The sequence below is a fragment of the Branchiostoma floridae genome, unplaced genomic scaffold (assembly GCF_000003815.2).
Source record: "Branchiostoma floridae strain S238N-H82 unplaced genomic scaffold, Bfl_VNyyK Sc7u5tJ_1548, whole genome shotgun sequence".
In the NCBI taxonomy this organism is placed as follows: Eukaryota; Metazoa; Chordata; class Leptocardii; order Amphioxiformes; family Branchiostomatidae; genus Branchiostoma; species Branchiostoma floridae.
In genome coordinates this window covers 152,513-168,765 of record NW_023365749.1, presented here as the reverse complement: position 1 = coordinate 168,765, position 16,253 = coordinate 152,513, and the positions used below count along the sequence as shown (strand labels likewise).

The 16,253-nt window shown below is 39.8% G+C and overlaps 2 protein-coding genes across 3 annotated transcripts in view; both read right to left on the bottom strand.

The window, feature by feature from the left end:
* Positions 1–2,078, bottom strand: part of LOC118408042 (probable serine/threonine-protein kinase roco4) — a 4,419-nt gene extending 2,341 nt beyond the window's left edge. Inside the window, exons 1-3 of one of the 2 annotated variants that reach the window (XM_035808658.1) lie at positions 1,432–2,078; positions 1,016–1,131; positions 107–241 (exon numbers count right to left, since the gene is read on the bottom strand). In XM_035808658.1, the coding sequence (XP_035664551.1) occupies positions 107–241; positions 1,016–1,131; positions 1,432–1,807 (627 nt within the window). In that variant the 5' untranslated portion in view covers positions 1,808–2,078. The remainder of the gene's footprint in view (positions 1–106; positions 242–1,015; positions 1,132–1,431) is intronic. The other variant, XM_035808657.1, reaches the window with a different exon arrangement.
* A 1,215-nt stretch (positions 2,079–3,293) lies between these two features.
* On the bottom strand, positions 3,294–7,210 carry LOC118408033. The gene is made up of 3 exons (XM_035808645.1): positions 7,006–7,210; positions 3,571–3,669; positions 3,294–3,396 (listed from the first exon to the last, which is right to left on the bottom strand). Exons 1-3 carry the CDS (start codon positions 7,200–7,202, stop codon positions 3,294–3,296), a joined length of 399 nt encoding a protein of 132 aa, XP_035664538.1. The 5' UTR covers positions 7,203–7,210.
* Between the last annotated feature and the right edge of the window lie 9,043 nt (positions 7,211–16,253).

The following is a 16,253-nucleotide window of genomic DNA, read 5'->3' as shown; positions in this document are numbered from 1 at the left end:
GTCATTATGTCAGTCAATAATATCGCTAAAGATCGTTGACCAGGGTATATGACTTTCATTACCATTTATACCGTTTTGATTTTCACAACGATGGAAGAATACTCACCGGTTCAAAGGTTTTAATTTCCTTCAAAAGGTAGTGTTGCCCACTTTCTTCCAGTAACTGCAATAGGTAGTCATAGTCTTCTGGTGTTTTGATGCAATCCACCAACTCATGCATCAGTAGTTCTGAAGACGATGCCTGTAAGGAAGTACGGTATCGGTGAAGTAATTACACAACAAAACATCATTATCATCGGTCAGTAGCTACGCAGGCGACTGTACGTTTCTTCCGGTTCCGTTTGTCAGCAGCAAGATGACGGATCTGTCTAGGGGTTATAGTCTCCCAGACACCTTTGGACATATTGTAGGTAAGTAGTACTTGTTACCCTCGTCTACGTCTTCCATGAGCCGAGACGTAAATTTCGTCCTACAAGATATTTAGTTAAGCTAAATGACCATTCCAGTCACTTGACCGTACCGATCACAGTGACAGTCATTGCGGTTTTTGACTTTTCTTGTTTTCAAAAGGAGATTTTTCCAATGAATTGACAAGGAATAGATATTTCTGACGAAAGGTAAAGTAAGAGACTTTTGATTTGTCATGTCAGGTTTCTAACGTTGCATTTTCACATGCAAGTACTACTGAGCTACATGTATGAGTTTAAATGACCCCGATATCCAGTTTTTCCCCGGAAAAGTGAACTTTGTACAGTGTAAAAATACGACCCTTTTTGCAAGACTCAGTCTTGTGGACCTTATAACTTCCAGAAATTAAGAAATCAATTACAAAATGACATAACAAGATAAACCATTTACTGGGTACACCCAGATACAGAAACCTGTTCGGCCGGTTGTATGACATAAGCTCAACATTATCACAAGCCTAGCATTACAAAGTTCAACGTTATATCTTTCCCCACTGTAGTTTACAGTCACGCATCAATGGCCGAGCGTCGCATCAAAAGAAAGGCACCTGTTTGACTGAGCGCCCTCTCATTTCCGTGAACCTGACTATAGTGTCTTTATCCATGTTGTCTGTTATGAATTCCTGCGTCTTCACCAATGCTTCTAGCCCCGCAACAAGACGATCTGTTGAAGGTATGAGTAAAAACAACAATGTTACCGACACAGAGCAAATCCGTTCAACGGTCAGTCAAATTGGCAAATTAAAGGAACCCGATGAAAGCAGAGAAATGCTGTTTTAATTATTACAATTCTTCTTGAATATCTTTATCCTGAAGGCTCGAACTGGCCAAAACATGCTACAATACTTCCCCCTTCCCTATAGCAACTTTGTAAAATACTTTGTTGATTGTAGTTCATGCATTTTTGTACCCTGATCTGCATGCCATTTTGTGCTCAAACATTTTAAAGATACCACCTAATTACCTAGTCGTTCATGAATTACATGAACTATGTCTTCCAGACCCATGTCAGACAGGGCTGCCTCCATGAGCTGCAGTTTCAGGATCCCCTCGCCTTCCCCCCGCTGCTGCCACTGTTCCAACATGGCCGTGCAGTAGGACTGGTCGTCATGGTAACGGACCCCAGAGACAATCCCATCTATGTCGTCTGTAGAGAAGCCCAGCCGGCCGGCCAGGTCTCTCCATCTCAACCCCACCCTTTCTGTGAGTAAGGGGATGTGAGGGGTGATGTCTGGAAAAAAACAAGAAAAACAAGACAAGAAAATAAACAAGAGAATAACAAATATTGAAGATACTGTGTGATTTAGGTGTGAACTATCTATACTTACTTCCTTCCTCATTTTCCTTATGCTTTCTACAATGACCCATTGATTTCATTTTTAATGATCCAAATTAACTTTATCCTCTAGCTATTCATGGTCACATAACAGGACAACATCATGACAAAATCCTACAAAGTATCGTTTGTAACTATCACCACCCTGCACAGTTGTGGAAATACTTACAGAGACACCTGTATTTTGAGCTTACCACCATCATCCACCTATAACAATTATAGCAATTTCACTACAAACGTCACTTGTTTGACATCCGCCGCCACTCTCCTCTTCACTACCCAAAGTTTTTTTACCCTGCAGAAACATAGGGTATATCCAATATCAGCATCTTTTACAGTAAAATGTATTTCAAATCACAGAATGATAGATTTTTTTTAAAATGATAGAAATTATGTACAAGGTATTTGTTCTTAACCTTACTTTGCATTGCCGGAAAACCTTAGACACAAACAGTTGAGACGCCCGGCCAGACACTCTTTCTGCCGTTTCTACACCCTGTGTATAAAGCAAAGGCACTTAATGCAACAGTGCCACCCATTGTTAGTCTCTGGTATGTACAGGAATATCCTGTTGACTTCAATTATTTTACTTTGATATTTCTATAGTTTCTTAATTGATTGTATCCAGGTAACACAGATAGCATTAACTGTTTCCACCACTACTTCCGAATAACTGGGTACCATCCTCGTGTGTGAGTTCATGCCCGCAGTGCTTTGATACTCCATTCACATATCTATTAGTTATATGCGTAGTATAAACATCCATGGATAGTGATGGAGTCGATGGTACCCAGGATACCACTTTACGATTGTGCTACTGAAAACGATTACAGACATGCAGCGATACGCATTTAATTACCAATGGATGAAATTCACATAGCCATCCCATGCAGATGGAGGCAATTTCCTCATCACACTCACATTGTTCCTGATACTACTGTCAGCTCCAGCCTTCAGTAGCTCTAATACACACAGAAGATTGTCCACATTAGCCGCCGCATGGAGAGGCGTGTTGCCCTGTAGGGAGTAACATGTTCGCTAAAGTGAAAAAGTGAAATATTACAGTAAACGGCATCATAACTAAAAGAGATTTTACGAAAGAAAACCGGGAAAACATAGCGTTTCGATCAACCGATAACCTTATCGTTTTATCATTTTATTTTATCGACCTACAGATTTCCAAAAGAAGCTCATCGGCACAGTCAAAAACGGGACATACATTATGTAGAATTTTTGGCGTAACATATTTAGATTAGCACACTAGTACTAGTCCACACAGCCAACAATGGAAAAACTATTACTTTCGATTAGTTAACGCGTACGGTGTGATTCTACTTACATCTTCGTCCTGTGCGTTAACATCTGTGGAATTGTGATTAGCACACCATTACTAGTCACGTTCCGAACATAAAAATATAACAGCTTTCAGCATTGTGAGTTTGTATTTTCTCGGGATGAGGAAAGGGCTATCATAGCTTACGGTGATTTACTTACATCATTGTCCCGTGCGCTAGGATCTGCCCCGGCTGTGAGTAAAACTTGTGCAGTTTCTGTGTGGCCTCCCACGACAGCCCGGTGGAGCAGTGTGATCCCCTGTAACAAACGTCATAACAACACTGTAGGTACTTACATGGTCTGACATGAACATTAAGGATGGGATCATATTCAGTTTCCTTAGAGCCCTGATTATATAGCACATCAGTACTAGTCAACACACCAATTAAGCTAATAAAAATGTTATAAATTTGTTTATGCGAGTCTACTTACATCTTCGTCCCGTGCGTTAGGATCTGCCCCGGCTGTGAGTAAAGCTTGTGCAGTTTCTGTGCGGCCTTCCTCGGCAGCCCGGTGGAGCGGTGTTCTCCCCTGTAACAAACGTCATAACAACACTGTAGGTACTGACATGGCCTGACATGAACACTAAGGTAGTATAAAAGAGTGGCTGAGGAGTTTTGTGGGGTGTTTTTGGTCTTCTAAAATTACCATCTTAGATAATGTATTGACCTTTATTTTTTCAAGGTAGTTCCCTAATGCATAAAGATAACTTATGCAAATTGGTATGACGTCACAATGACGTCATCGACTACTGTAAGGCCACGCCCATTTTTAGACAAAAAAGCTTAAAAAACTTAAATGTTGGCTTGTAATTCGACTGTTATCATTGATACTTTTCAGAAATGTGCATAATAAAGATTTGAAAAGATCTGCGTGTGGATTATATCTTATTTTGTCATGCTGATTTTTTATTAATTTTTTTCCTGAAATTTTGATTACCCCTTATGCTAACAGCATTTGGGAGCACTAAATATCATCTTTTTGCAGCGGGAGAGCACGAATTTCTTACTTACAGGGTAAATTTCCAAATAAAACTTATTAATTTTATTTTACCCATTTTCAATGAACAGTTTCTCAATAATAATGCAGTAAAAATTAAGTTGTGACGGTAAAAGTGAAAAAACCCTGTACACCAAGTTTTTTTCTTGTATCTTGTATGAATGCGGAGATATTGTAATCTTGCATATTTAATTAGCTGATCAAGAGATATTATGCATAATTTTCAGGCCTTTGAATGGCCTCTCTAACGGTATGTCCGATTTTGTTGAAATAAAAACCGTTCTATTTGTTTCACCGAGACCTATCCAATGATATGAAGTTTGAAAAGTTATGATGAGTTTGAAATTTTTGCGTTATTTGAGACAGCTACTTTGACCTTGAATTTTGACAGACAAAAAGTAATATTTGATGGGAAAGAATGTTAAATTATGAAAATAGAACTACATAACAAATAACATTGATAGTTATTTTTACCTTTGCCAGAATGGCTAAGGTAATATTTTCGGTCCGGTTGTGTGTTCTCCCCCCGTTTGTGAGCAGCATAACTCGAGAAGACTGCGACGGATGCGGCTGATATTTGGTGGGTGGGTAGGGGTCTGGGGAAAGAAGGGGGAGTTCGATAATGGGCCCCCTAGCGGCTTGCTAAGGTACTGCAACGGACCCTCCATGCTCGATATCTCGCGTTCTGGACATGCTGCGGTCGTGATTTTTGAGCGGTAGGGACCCCTTAAAGCAGAGAGTGACTGCTGCGAGTTTGGGCCCCCTAGCGGCTTTCCTGGAAGTGCAGGCGCCGGTTTACTTGCAAACTTTTGTCCGTAAACAGCATAACTCGAGAAGACTTCGACGGACGCTGCTGATATTTGGCGGGTGGGTAGGGGTCTGAAAAACGGAGGTCGAGTTCGATGATGGGCCCCCTAGCGGCTTCCCTTGGTACTGCAGCGCAACTTCCGGGTGTGTTTTCTCATCTTCTGAACATGGTATAGTCATGAATTGTTGGTGTTAGATAGCTCTTGTGCTCAGGAGTTGGTGACATAAGTTTGGGCCCCCTAGCGGCTAGTTTAGGGATAGCCGGGGCATTCTTGTCAAAAACTTCTGAAGCATTACAACCCCCCAACCTGGTTTGGTAGATTCCACCATGCAGCTGTAACTGACAGTTGACAGCTCCCGAGGCCAGGGGTCAGACTCCCTGACCCCACATGTCAGTTTCCAGACTGGCGGACCATACCAACCAGTTAGCAAAATAGGTAGGATTTGTTGGTAGAAGGACTTTTCCATAACTCCAGAAGGGAACAACGGATTTTTACCTTTGCCAGAATGGCTAAGTTTATGTTTTGGGCGTGTTTGTCTGTCTGTGTGTGTGTGTGTGTGAACAGCATAACTCAAGAAGCCTTGGATGGATCCTGATGATATTTGGTAGGTCGGTAGGGGTCGGAAAAACGAAGGTCAAGTTCGATAATGGGCCCCTTAGCGGCTTGCTAAGGTACTGCAGCGGAAACTCAGTCGACACGTGTTCTGGACATGCTGTGGTCATGATTTTTGAGTGGTAGATAGCCCTCGGGGCAGAGAGTAAGTGCTGTGAGTTTGGGCCCCCTAGCGGCTTTTTTGGAATTGCAGGCGCCGGTTTCCTTTCAAACTTTGGACGAGAATAACTCTACAACGTGATGACGGATCTTCATGATTTTTGGTATGTAGATAGAATGAGCGTTGACTTACATAATGGATACTAATTATGCAAATCAACAGCTAATTTTCATTATTAATGAGGAAAGTTTATGAATCCACTGCATTCCATGATAGCACTTTGAAACTTGTCACATATGTAGCTGGGAAGGAGGGAAATGTCAATAGATATCAATTATGCAAATGATGATCTCATTTGCATAATTAATGAGAAAATATGAAGATGTTGACGGATCATCAGGGTTTTTGGTATGTAGGTAGCGTAAGTGAAGACATACATAATGAGATACCAATTATGCAAATCAACAGCTAATTTGCATAATTAATGAGGACATTTTATAAATCCACTACATTCCATGATAGGATTTTAAACTTGTCACATATGTAGCTGAGAAAGAGAGAAATGTCAATACATATTCATCATGCAAATGATGACCTCATTTGCATAATTAATGAGAAAATATAAACGTGTTGACGGATCGTCATGATTTTTGGCATGTAAATAGCCTAAGTGAAGGCTTATATAATGTGATACTTATTATGCAAATTAACAGCTAATTTGCATAACTGATTAGGAAAAGTTCATAAATCCACAGCATTCCATTATAGTACTTTCAAAGTTGTCACATATGTAACTGAGAAAGAGGGAAGAGAGTAAGAGGTGTATTAAAAGACTTGAAAAGAGAATAACTCAAGAATGGATCAAAGGATCATCATGATTTTTTGTATGCTGATATCAATTTTGTAACTTGGGATCTAATTTGCATAATCAATGCCGAAATTTTATAAACCAACTCCAAGCATATGATCTTGAAATGAAATGAAATGAGTAACGCATTTGTCTACAGACATCATTCTACATAACAAACCTGGTTTATTTGGCAAAGGTATGTGTTCGTGGAACTCTAGTTTGATAAATGTTATTTAGAAATTTTGCTCAGCCACCCTTATATACTACCTTAAGGGTGAGGATCATACTCAGTTCCTCTAGAACCCTGATCATATAGCACATCAGTACAAGTCAACTACTAGAGATACAACTACTAGAGATGGCGTTACCATTACTTAATGGTGATTCTACTTACATCATACTCCCTTTAGCCCTGATCATGTAGCACATCAGTACTAGTCAACACACTCGTGCAGTTTCTAAAAATGTTATCAATTTGTTTATGCGAGTCTACTTACATCTCTGCCCCGTGCGTTAGGATCTGCCCCGGCTGTGAGTAAAACTTGTGCAGTTTCTGTGCGGCCTTCCCAGGCAGCCCGGTGGAGCGGTGTCCACCCCTGTAACAAACGTCATAACAACACTGTAGGTACTGACATGGTCTGACATGAACATTAAGGATGGGGATCATACTCAGTTTCCCTAAAGCCCTGATCATATAGCACATCAGTACTAGTCAACACACCAATGCAGATACTAAAAATCTTATTGATTTATTTATGCGAGTCTACTTACATTTCTGCCCCGTGCGTTAGGATCTGCCCCGGCTGTGAGTAAAACTTGTGCAGTTTCTGTGCGGCCTTCCTCGGCAGGCAGGTGGAGCGGTGTCCACCCCTGTAACAAACGTCATAACAACACTGTAGCACCCCCACCTAACTCCTTCTGCTTTTCCCCCTACCCGTTCTCCTTTTCCCCCGGACTTCTCCTTAACCCCCGCTGTACTTCTGCTGTGCCCCCGTCCTTCTTCTTGGCCCCCGGTGTACTTCTGCTTGCCCCCCGCCCTTCTGCTTAACCCCCAATGGCCGCCGTCAACCCGAATTTCACGTAGTCGACACGAAAATCGTTCAGAAAGCAACAAAAACGGTCGCGCCACGGAACATGAAATAGCCTATGCTCTAGTACACATTCTGGGCCACCTTTCTGCCAAGTGGCGTTTCACAACTCCTTCCCATTCTGAACTGAAAAGCCATGTGCGGCGTCAGCAGCGCGTAGTTTGTGGCGTTCCACGTACATAAATGCATACTGGTGGCCAGGGTGGCAGACTGCTTGACGCCGGGGTTTTGCGGCGTTTCAGAAAATCATTAGGCTTGGCATCAAATTCAGGATCTTATAATTCTTATGAATGCAATGGTGAAGTGATGGTATCAATATAGTATGGGAATGAGGTACAAAGAGAGTGCAGAATCAATTCACTAAAGACAGGCACAGAATGCGTACACTAAGCGTCGGAATCGTTCCATGCATACATGTAGCATTTAAAGTTTTCACTTGATCATGATGTAACAGATCTTCATAAAGATGTCTGCTGCGGCATCTTTAATACGTCACGTCACGTATGCTGTGGTTTCAGTACCGTGCGTCTGTATTTGTGTTTGTGAACAGTGTAACTCAAGGAAGGGTGGCTGGATCTTTGATATATGGCATGCAGAACGTGTGAGAACAGTCGAAATGCAACAGGGCGTACAATACATGCGTACAATACATGCGTACAATCCAGAATGTGTACTAGAGCATAGGCTATTTCACGTTCCGTGGCGCAACCGTTATTGTTACTTTCCGAACGATTTTCGTGTCGACTACGTGAAATTCGGGTTGACGGCGGCCATTGGGGGTAAAGCAGAAGGGCGGGGGAAAAGCGGAATTACACCGGGGGTAAAGAAGAAGGACGGGGGCACAGATGAAGTACAGCGGGGGTTAAGGGGAAGTCCGGGGGAAAAGGTGAACGGGTAGGGGGAAAAGCTGGTCTTTCTTTAAATGTAGATAAATGCAAAATATTACGATTAGGTCCCTTGAAGTATCTAATTTTCGTTTCCCCACTCATCTACCGATACAGTGGGTTGACGGGGATGTTGACCTACTGGGCATCAATATTCCTGTTGATTTAAATTCAATCACAAACCTTAATTTCGAACCCTGTCTGGAAAGACTAGATAGACTATTACGCCCTATGGAGAATAAATATCTATCCATGTATGGTAAAATTGTTATTATTAACACCTTGGTGGTTCCCCAGTTTACGAATTTATTTCAAGTCTTACCATCCCCTAACGATTCCCTTTTCAAAGTATATGAAAAGAAGATATTTTCTTTTATTTTGGACGACGGTCCTGAACGAGTTGCACGGAAGGTATTATACAATGCATTTGAAAATGGGGGACTTAATGTGCATTCAACACTTCTATAAAGCTTCATGGGTGCCTAAACTTTATTCTCATCCCGAATGGCTCTCCTCTTGGGTAACAGTCTTCCACCCTCAACTTAGTCATAGTTTATTTCCCTTTTACCTGCTGTCTTCGGTGACAAACCTTATAGTTTGTTTAAAAGGATTTTTTTCTGAAGTTTTTATGGCCTGGTTCAAATTTCAGCAAGTAGAGCCCACGACACCGGCAAATATACGTCAGCAAGTAATTTGTTTAAACTCTGATATTATCATTGATGGTAAAACTGTTTGTTTGACTTCTTTTCTGAATAGAAATATCTATTTCATAAATGACTTGCTGTCCCCGAATGGTAATTTTATGTCTTATGATGAGTTCAGTATAAATTTAAAATAATTTGTATATATGCTTGTGACCAACATAGATATCTACAACTTGTCTCAGCTATTCCCGGTAAATGGAAAAAAAATACTTAGTACTGGGAAGCGGAAAGACCTTGTGTGCCTGTCCTTTCAAAACAATTATAAATGGTTACGAAACATAAAAATCAACAAAAGCGTGTATATCTACTTTCTTACGTCCATGAACGAGGTCAGTCTTGCACACAATACTAGACTTTCTTGGTTTTATTATTTTGACAAACCTATACCATGGCGGGAAGTATTTACAAATTTATACAGATGTACTATTGATCCTAGTACTAGATATTTTCAGTACCGTTTAATTAATAAATTCTTACCTTGTATCAAAATTCTACATATATGAAAATTAATAGACTCTAACTCCTGTTCTTTCTGTCACGATGATGTAGAATCCTATACTCATGTTTTCTGGGAGTGTCCGCATGTAGTATCCTTTTGGAATGATGTAAAAAATTGGTTGAAAGTAGAAACTTCTATAGAGTGTTACCTAAATTCCTTTATTATCATATTTGGAGATACATGTAACCCACTGAAAGTATTCATTTTCCGGTGTAGACGCTTAAAAATGATAAACTTCCAGGCCTTTAAAAAACTGATATATACTTTTGAAAAAACTGAACGTCTCATTCCATCTCGGAGAGGGAAGCTGGAGAAGCGGGGTAAGTGGGGAACCTTGTGTTTGACTTTGAAATTGTTGACTTTGAAATTGTTGACTTTGAAATGTAGAAATGGTCATGAAATAATATAAAAACGATAAGATAACGATATTACAATAACATGATAAAACGATGTACTTACATAATAACACTAAAATGATCATGCGAGTAATGTTATGATACTTATATGAAGAGGTGACATGTATAAAATGATATTATCTGGATACAATGATCTAATATTATGTTAATATGGTCTTATGATACAATGTGTTACAATGTGATGATAAAATGATATTAAGTAATGCTTTTGATAGCTAACATGAATAACGAGAATAATGACATGATGTGATCTGTAACAATATATACAATGTGGCTGTTAGACATCTAGGTTTATATTCAAGGGAGGCTCTTCTTTGTTCTGTGTGTAACTTATTGAAAATATAATAAAAAATCAAATTAAAAACTAGAAAGGCCGACATTTGCTTGGGTGCAAATACAGCATATTTCAGCCATACCCATTCCCACGCAACATTGGGCTGTTCCAAGTCACCCCTGCGCAAAAATGCAATATTTTATCCCCCCAAAAAAGAACTAATTATATTTCAGCCATACATAGTATGGTGAAATATATTGTATTCGTAATGTTTCTTTCTTTCTTTCTTCTTTCTCCTGTCAAATCTTCAAAGTGATTCATCTCCGCCGTTCCTGGACCGAATGACCTGAAATTTGGCACAGGGGTAGAATGGGCCAATACCTTGATGCTTTTTTCGCAGTTTTTTCATATCTGCCTCTAAAATGATTTTATTGAGATTTTTTGGTCAATTTTAGACCAAAACTGTATATTTTGGCCCCTGTACCCTGGTATTACAACCAAATGAGCTGAAATTTGACAGAGATGTGCCTTGATAATGCCCCCATATAAATTCGATAACACTTTTGGTGTACAGTACAACAAAATGCTTATTTTTGCGATTTTTTGACCAATTTTTGACCAAAAAAGGACACTTTTGGCCCCTGTTCCCTGGTATTACAACCAAATGAGCTGAAATTTGACAGAAATGTGCCTTGATAATGCCCCCATATAAATTCAATAACACTTTTGGTGTACAGTACAACAAAATGCTTATTTTTGCGATTTTTTTTACCAATTTTTGACCAAAAAAGGACACTTTTGGCCCCTGTACCCTGGTATTACAACCAAATGAGCTGAAATTTGACATAGATGTGCCTTGATAATGCCCCCATATAAATTCAATAACACTTTTGGTGTACGGTACAACAAAATGCTTATTTTTGCGATTTTTTGACCAATTTTTGACCAAAAAATGACACTTTTGGCTCCTGTACCTTGGTATTGCAACCGAATGAGCTGAAATTTGACACAGATGTGCCTTGATAATCCCTTCATATGAATTCAATAACACTTTTGGTGTACAGTGCAACAAAATGCTTATTTTTGCGATTTTTGGCCAATTTTTGACCAAAAAAGGACACTTTTGGCTCCTGTACCCTGGTATTACAATTAAATGACCTGAAATTTGGTATAGATAGGCATTAGATACTTGGTAACAAGATTCAAGTAAAATTTTTGACATAAACAACTTTAAAATGATTAATTTTGGCACTTTTCTGAGGGGAAATTTGTTTTCATTTGGCCTCCTGACGTGACCTTCCGTGACCCCGCTCAGAGCCACACCTGTGCGCGTCAGCCGGAGAGTTAATTGAATCAAAGGCCTAGCCAATCAGCGAAGAGGAGGCCAAAGGCTAATTAATATTCATAAGCGAGGCCTCATGATCCCGTATATAGCAGTGTTCCCGCCAGGGGGAGCGAAGCCCGCCTAAGGCTCTCGCATTTTAGACTATTCAGAAGGCTTTATATTGTATCAGTTCTTAGGGGCATATCTATGATAATCGCAGCAGTCACTTATAATAACTTCTCTTCAGGAGTTTAGCGTAATACTATTTCAGGTCAAACCGTCAAAGGCAACTAAAAACAAGCTTTAACGTTACTGAGTTCAACAGTACTTATAACTTGTTATCCGAAGTTGAAACGCTAGCGATGGTATTTTCGCTGCGCTGTTAGCTCCGTGCGACTGTTGTTGACGGTCTTATAACGGTATATTTTGCACCCCTGTACCCTGGTATGAGTAACATTTGGTATAGATAGGCATAGGATAGTTGTTAAAATGATCCAAGTAAAATTTTTGGCATAAAGTACTGTAAAAGGCTTAATTACAGCACTTTTTTTAGGCGAAATTAGTTTTCTTTCGTTCTCCATGCCATGACCTTTCGGACGTTTACCCCACAGAGCCGACATCTGCACCTGCGTCTAGCCGGCAGGAAGAGTTAATTCAATTAATGATTCAGCCAATCAGCGAAGAGGAAAGCGAAGGCCAATTAATATTCATAAGCGGGACCACACAATACGTTAACTTGAAGACTCAGACCGTACAGACTTCTCGCCAGGATTTTTTCAAAGCGTCGGACAGGGGTCCGGGGGCCGCCGAATGTCCCAGGCGGGGTCCAGGGGCAGGGCCACTGTGGGGGGGACCCAGGTGGGCGAAGCCCCCCCCCCCGGAAGCTCTTGCATTTTAGACTATTGAGAAGGCTTCTTTTATTAGTTTTTTTAGGGCCATATCTACGATAATCGTAGCAGTCACTTACTTCTCTTCAGCAGTTTGACTTTAAAATATTTCGGGTCAAAGCTTCAAAGACAACTAAAACCTCATAAACAACAAACTTTACTTAGCTCAACAGTATACAAAAATATTGTACGGGTTGCCATCCTTAGTTGAAGCGCTTATTTATAGCGCTAGTATCTTCGCTGCGCCGTTAGCCGCCGTGCGACTTTTGTTGACGGTCTGATATCCCTACGTCGCCGCCTCGCTGATATTCCCACGGACATGTTTCAAGAAAAATACCCAGCAAAAAACGCTGTTCTGCGTCAAATTCTATTCTATAAAACATGTGGGACTCAGTGTTACAGTCTAAATATTTTGTAGAAGCACCGCTGTAGGAAAGAAGGTCCAAGCAATGTAAAACATCACGTAGCATGAAGTTCGCTGTCAACTGGCACACAGCACATGACTGTTTGAAACTCTAAGTCTAATCAACAGCCGTGTTTGATTGATAGCCGGCGGTCCCTTGATGAAGTCGGCGAAAGGTGCGTTAGTTAGAAAATCTGCGTTTAGTTTTGATACGTAATTATAAGTTAGACAGTGGCGAGAATGATTATTTTCTCATCAATATTTCTCTTCAGAATTATTTGAACTTAATTGTACATCTAAACAATTGGCTTACCTGTGCAATGTTTATATGATTAATGATCAGTGTACTGAAATCATGTGTAACGTATGGCTCCTAGTCAATAGATCAGCATTTTCTCTATAGTGACCACCTGTCTATAGTGGCCACATTTCCTAGTGCTGTTGTTGTTTGACATAAACTTTGAACATTTAAATTGTAAGTAACTTTAAACTGCCAGAGTTTCGGCCCAATAAAACACTCTCAGCGCCAGGGTATGAACAGACTGACCAGACAGACGAAAATAAATCCTCGAACAAGGTTCAATCGTATCTTCCGGGTCTGGCAGGAAGTTGTTAAACTAAAATAAGAATAGGCTCGATGGCTGATTGCATACAAAGTAAAACAGTTTAACAGTTTTACAGCTTGAAGAAAACAAACGCTCCTACAGTACCTGCACCTGCTTGATTATTATTAAATCGTATGCCCTACTTGAATAAAAAAAGTTCACTGCAATAATAAATGTACCCACATCACAAGGAGCTTATACTTTTTTAAACTTACACCTAGTTATCGTACTGAAAATTGTTAATGACATTACATGAAGTCATTCAACAATTTTCAGTCATGATGAAAATTTTCTGAATGGAAGGTGTGATTATTGTCATTTTCTGAAAAATAGAAGCAAGCTCTGTTTTTACCTGGAATCAATTCACAATACCAGTCCACTTTGGGGGATAATGTACTGTTAAGAGGATGTTCCATTTTTGCGCAGGGGTGATTTGGAACAGTCCAATGTTGCGTGGGAAGGGGTATGGCTGAAATATGCTGTATTTGCTCTTAAGCAAATGTCGGCCTTTCTAGTATTGTGAATTGATTCCAGGTCAAAACAGAGCTTGCCCAATATGCCCCGGGCCCATATGGACGAATATAATCTTCCACAGGAGCGCCTATGCGTAACTGATTGGTTTTTAGAATTGCGGCAACTCTTATTTTTCCGAGAGTGAAAAAAACGCATCTTCAATTCAGAAAATTTTCATCATGAAATTACATTACGCCATTCAACAATTTCCACTTCGATAACTAGGTCTAAGTACCGTCATAATCTCCTTGTGATGTGGGTACATTTATTATTGCAGTGAACTTTTTTTAAAGTAGGGCATACGTTTTAATAATTGTCAAGCAGGTGCAGGTACTGTGCAGTAGGAGTGTCTTTTTTTCTTTTAAACTAAAAACTTCAATCTTCTTCTTGTTTTGTATGAGCCATTACATAAACGGAGACGTCTCCAATTTTTACAAGAATTTTACCACCCTGTCGCTTCATTTCTTTTCTGAAAAATCCCAGGACCAACAAGTTAACTTGATTTGGCTTTATCTATATATTTCATTTTCCTTCGAATTCTTTGTTATCAATCTGCCGAAAATGATTGATAGTGCCATGCGGAATGTAGGCAAATTCATCGACACAGACTTGCATTCTAACGTTCAATGCACGCGTACCGTCCGCTACCGCTCAAATGACCCTGTCTGAACTCCAAATCCTCGCAATGTACAATTTAAACCGGGCACAGGGTAACATATGGCCACTGTAAGGCTGTAATATGCATCTGTTTGTGTATAAACGGGATAGCAAGGCCCCGCTTATGAATATTAACTAGCATTCGGCTTCCTCGTCGCTGATTGGCTGGCGTCCATAAAGCAATTCACTCTCTCCCCAGACCGCTGGCACCTGGCACGTGTGGGCTCTGAGGTCACGGGAGTTCACGGGAGAAGGCCGAAAGAAAACCAATTTCCCCTCAAAAGTACAGAAATTAATAATTTGAAATTGGTTTATGCCAAAAATTTTACTTGGATCATTTTACCAACTATCTAATGTTATCTACACCAAATTGAAGGTAATTCCATTGTAATTCAAGGGTACAGGGGGCCAAAATATACCGTTTTGGTCAAAACATGACCTTTAAACTTCAATAAAATCATTTTAGAGGCAGATATGGAAAAAGCTGAGAAAATCACACCTCGGTATTGACCCACTCTACCCTTGTGCAAAATTTCAGATCATTCGGTCCAGGAACGACCGAGATTAATCGATTTGAAGATTTGACAGGAGAAAGAAACATTACGAATACATTTCACCATACATGGCTGAAATATAAAAAAAGCACCCACGATCTAGTAACACAGAACCAGACCAGCAAAGGGAAAGACAGAAGCATTGTGCACCATAATGAAATCCTCATTCAAAATTATGTTATTATAAGAATTTCTCATTGATTATGCAAATTAGGTAGTGATTTGCATAGTTGATATTTCTGTCTTTTTCAATTACATGTCATATGTTTGAGTGACCTATTATGACATAACGTGGATTTCTAAAATGTCCTCATTAATTTTGCAAATTGGCCACTGGTTTACATGATTAGTATTGAAGTATGTAAGGCATCTCCAAAGCTTTGTACATTCCAAGTATCATGACAATCCGTCAAGCCCTTCCCGATTCACTCCCCACAAAAGTATGATGCAACTACGCTGGAGCGTATACTATACTGACAGGCTAGCCCTTGGGGCGTCGCCAAAAATGCACTCCATTATTTGATACAGTTATGAATTTTATGATCATAAAGTGATGACACACACTCAATAGCTTTCTTCAATAAAACTTAATATGTATTACTTTCATGTATGCCAAATTTACCTCAAAACTAGAGTTCCACGACCCCATACCTTCGCCAAATAATTCTACCCTTTACAACTGCTGTGTGAATTGTTTTTGTCATTAATTATGTTTTAGGTTTGTAAGGTTTCCATTGCATAGATTCTATTACTTGATCATCTCCTCCACCGAATAACAGAATCTAACAATCTATGCAACATTTTCATTGCATTTTCTAATAATTGATGCAAATGAGGACCTCATTTGCATAATAAATGTTCAACAATGTTAACCTGTACATAACTTCCAAATGCTACCAGTAAGAAGTTCCTGTCTTTTACCACAATGACATCATAG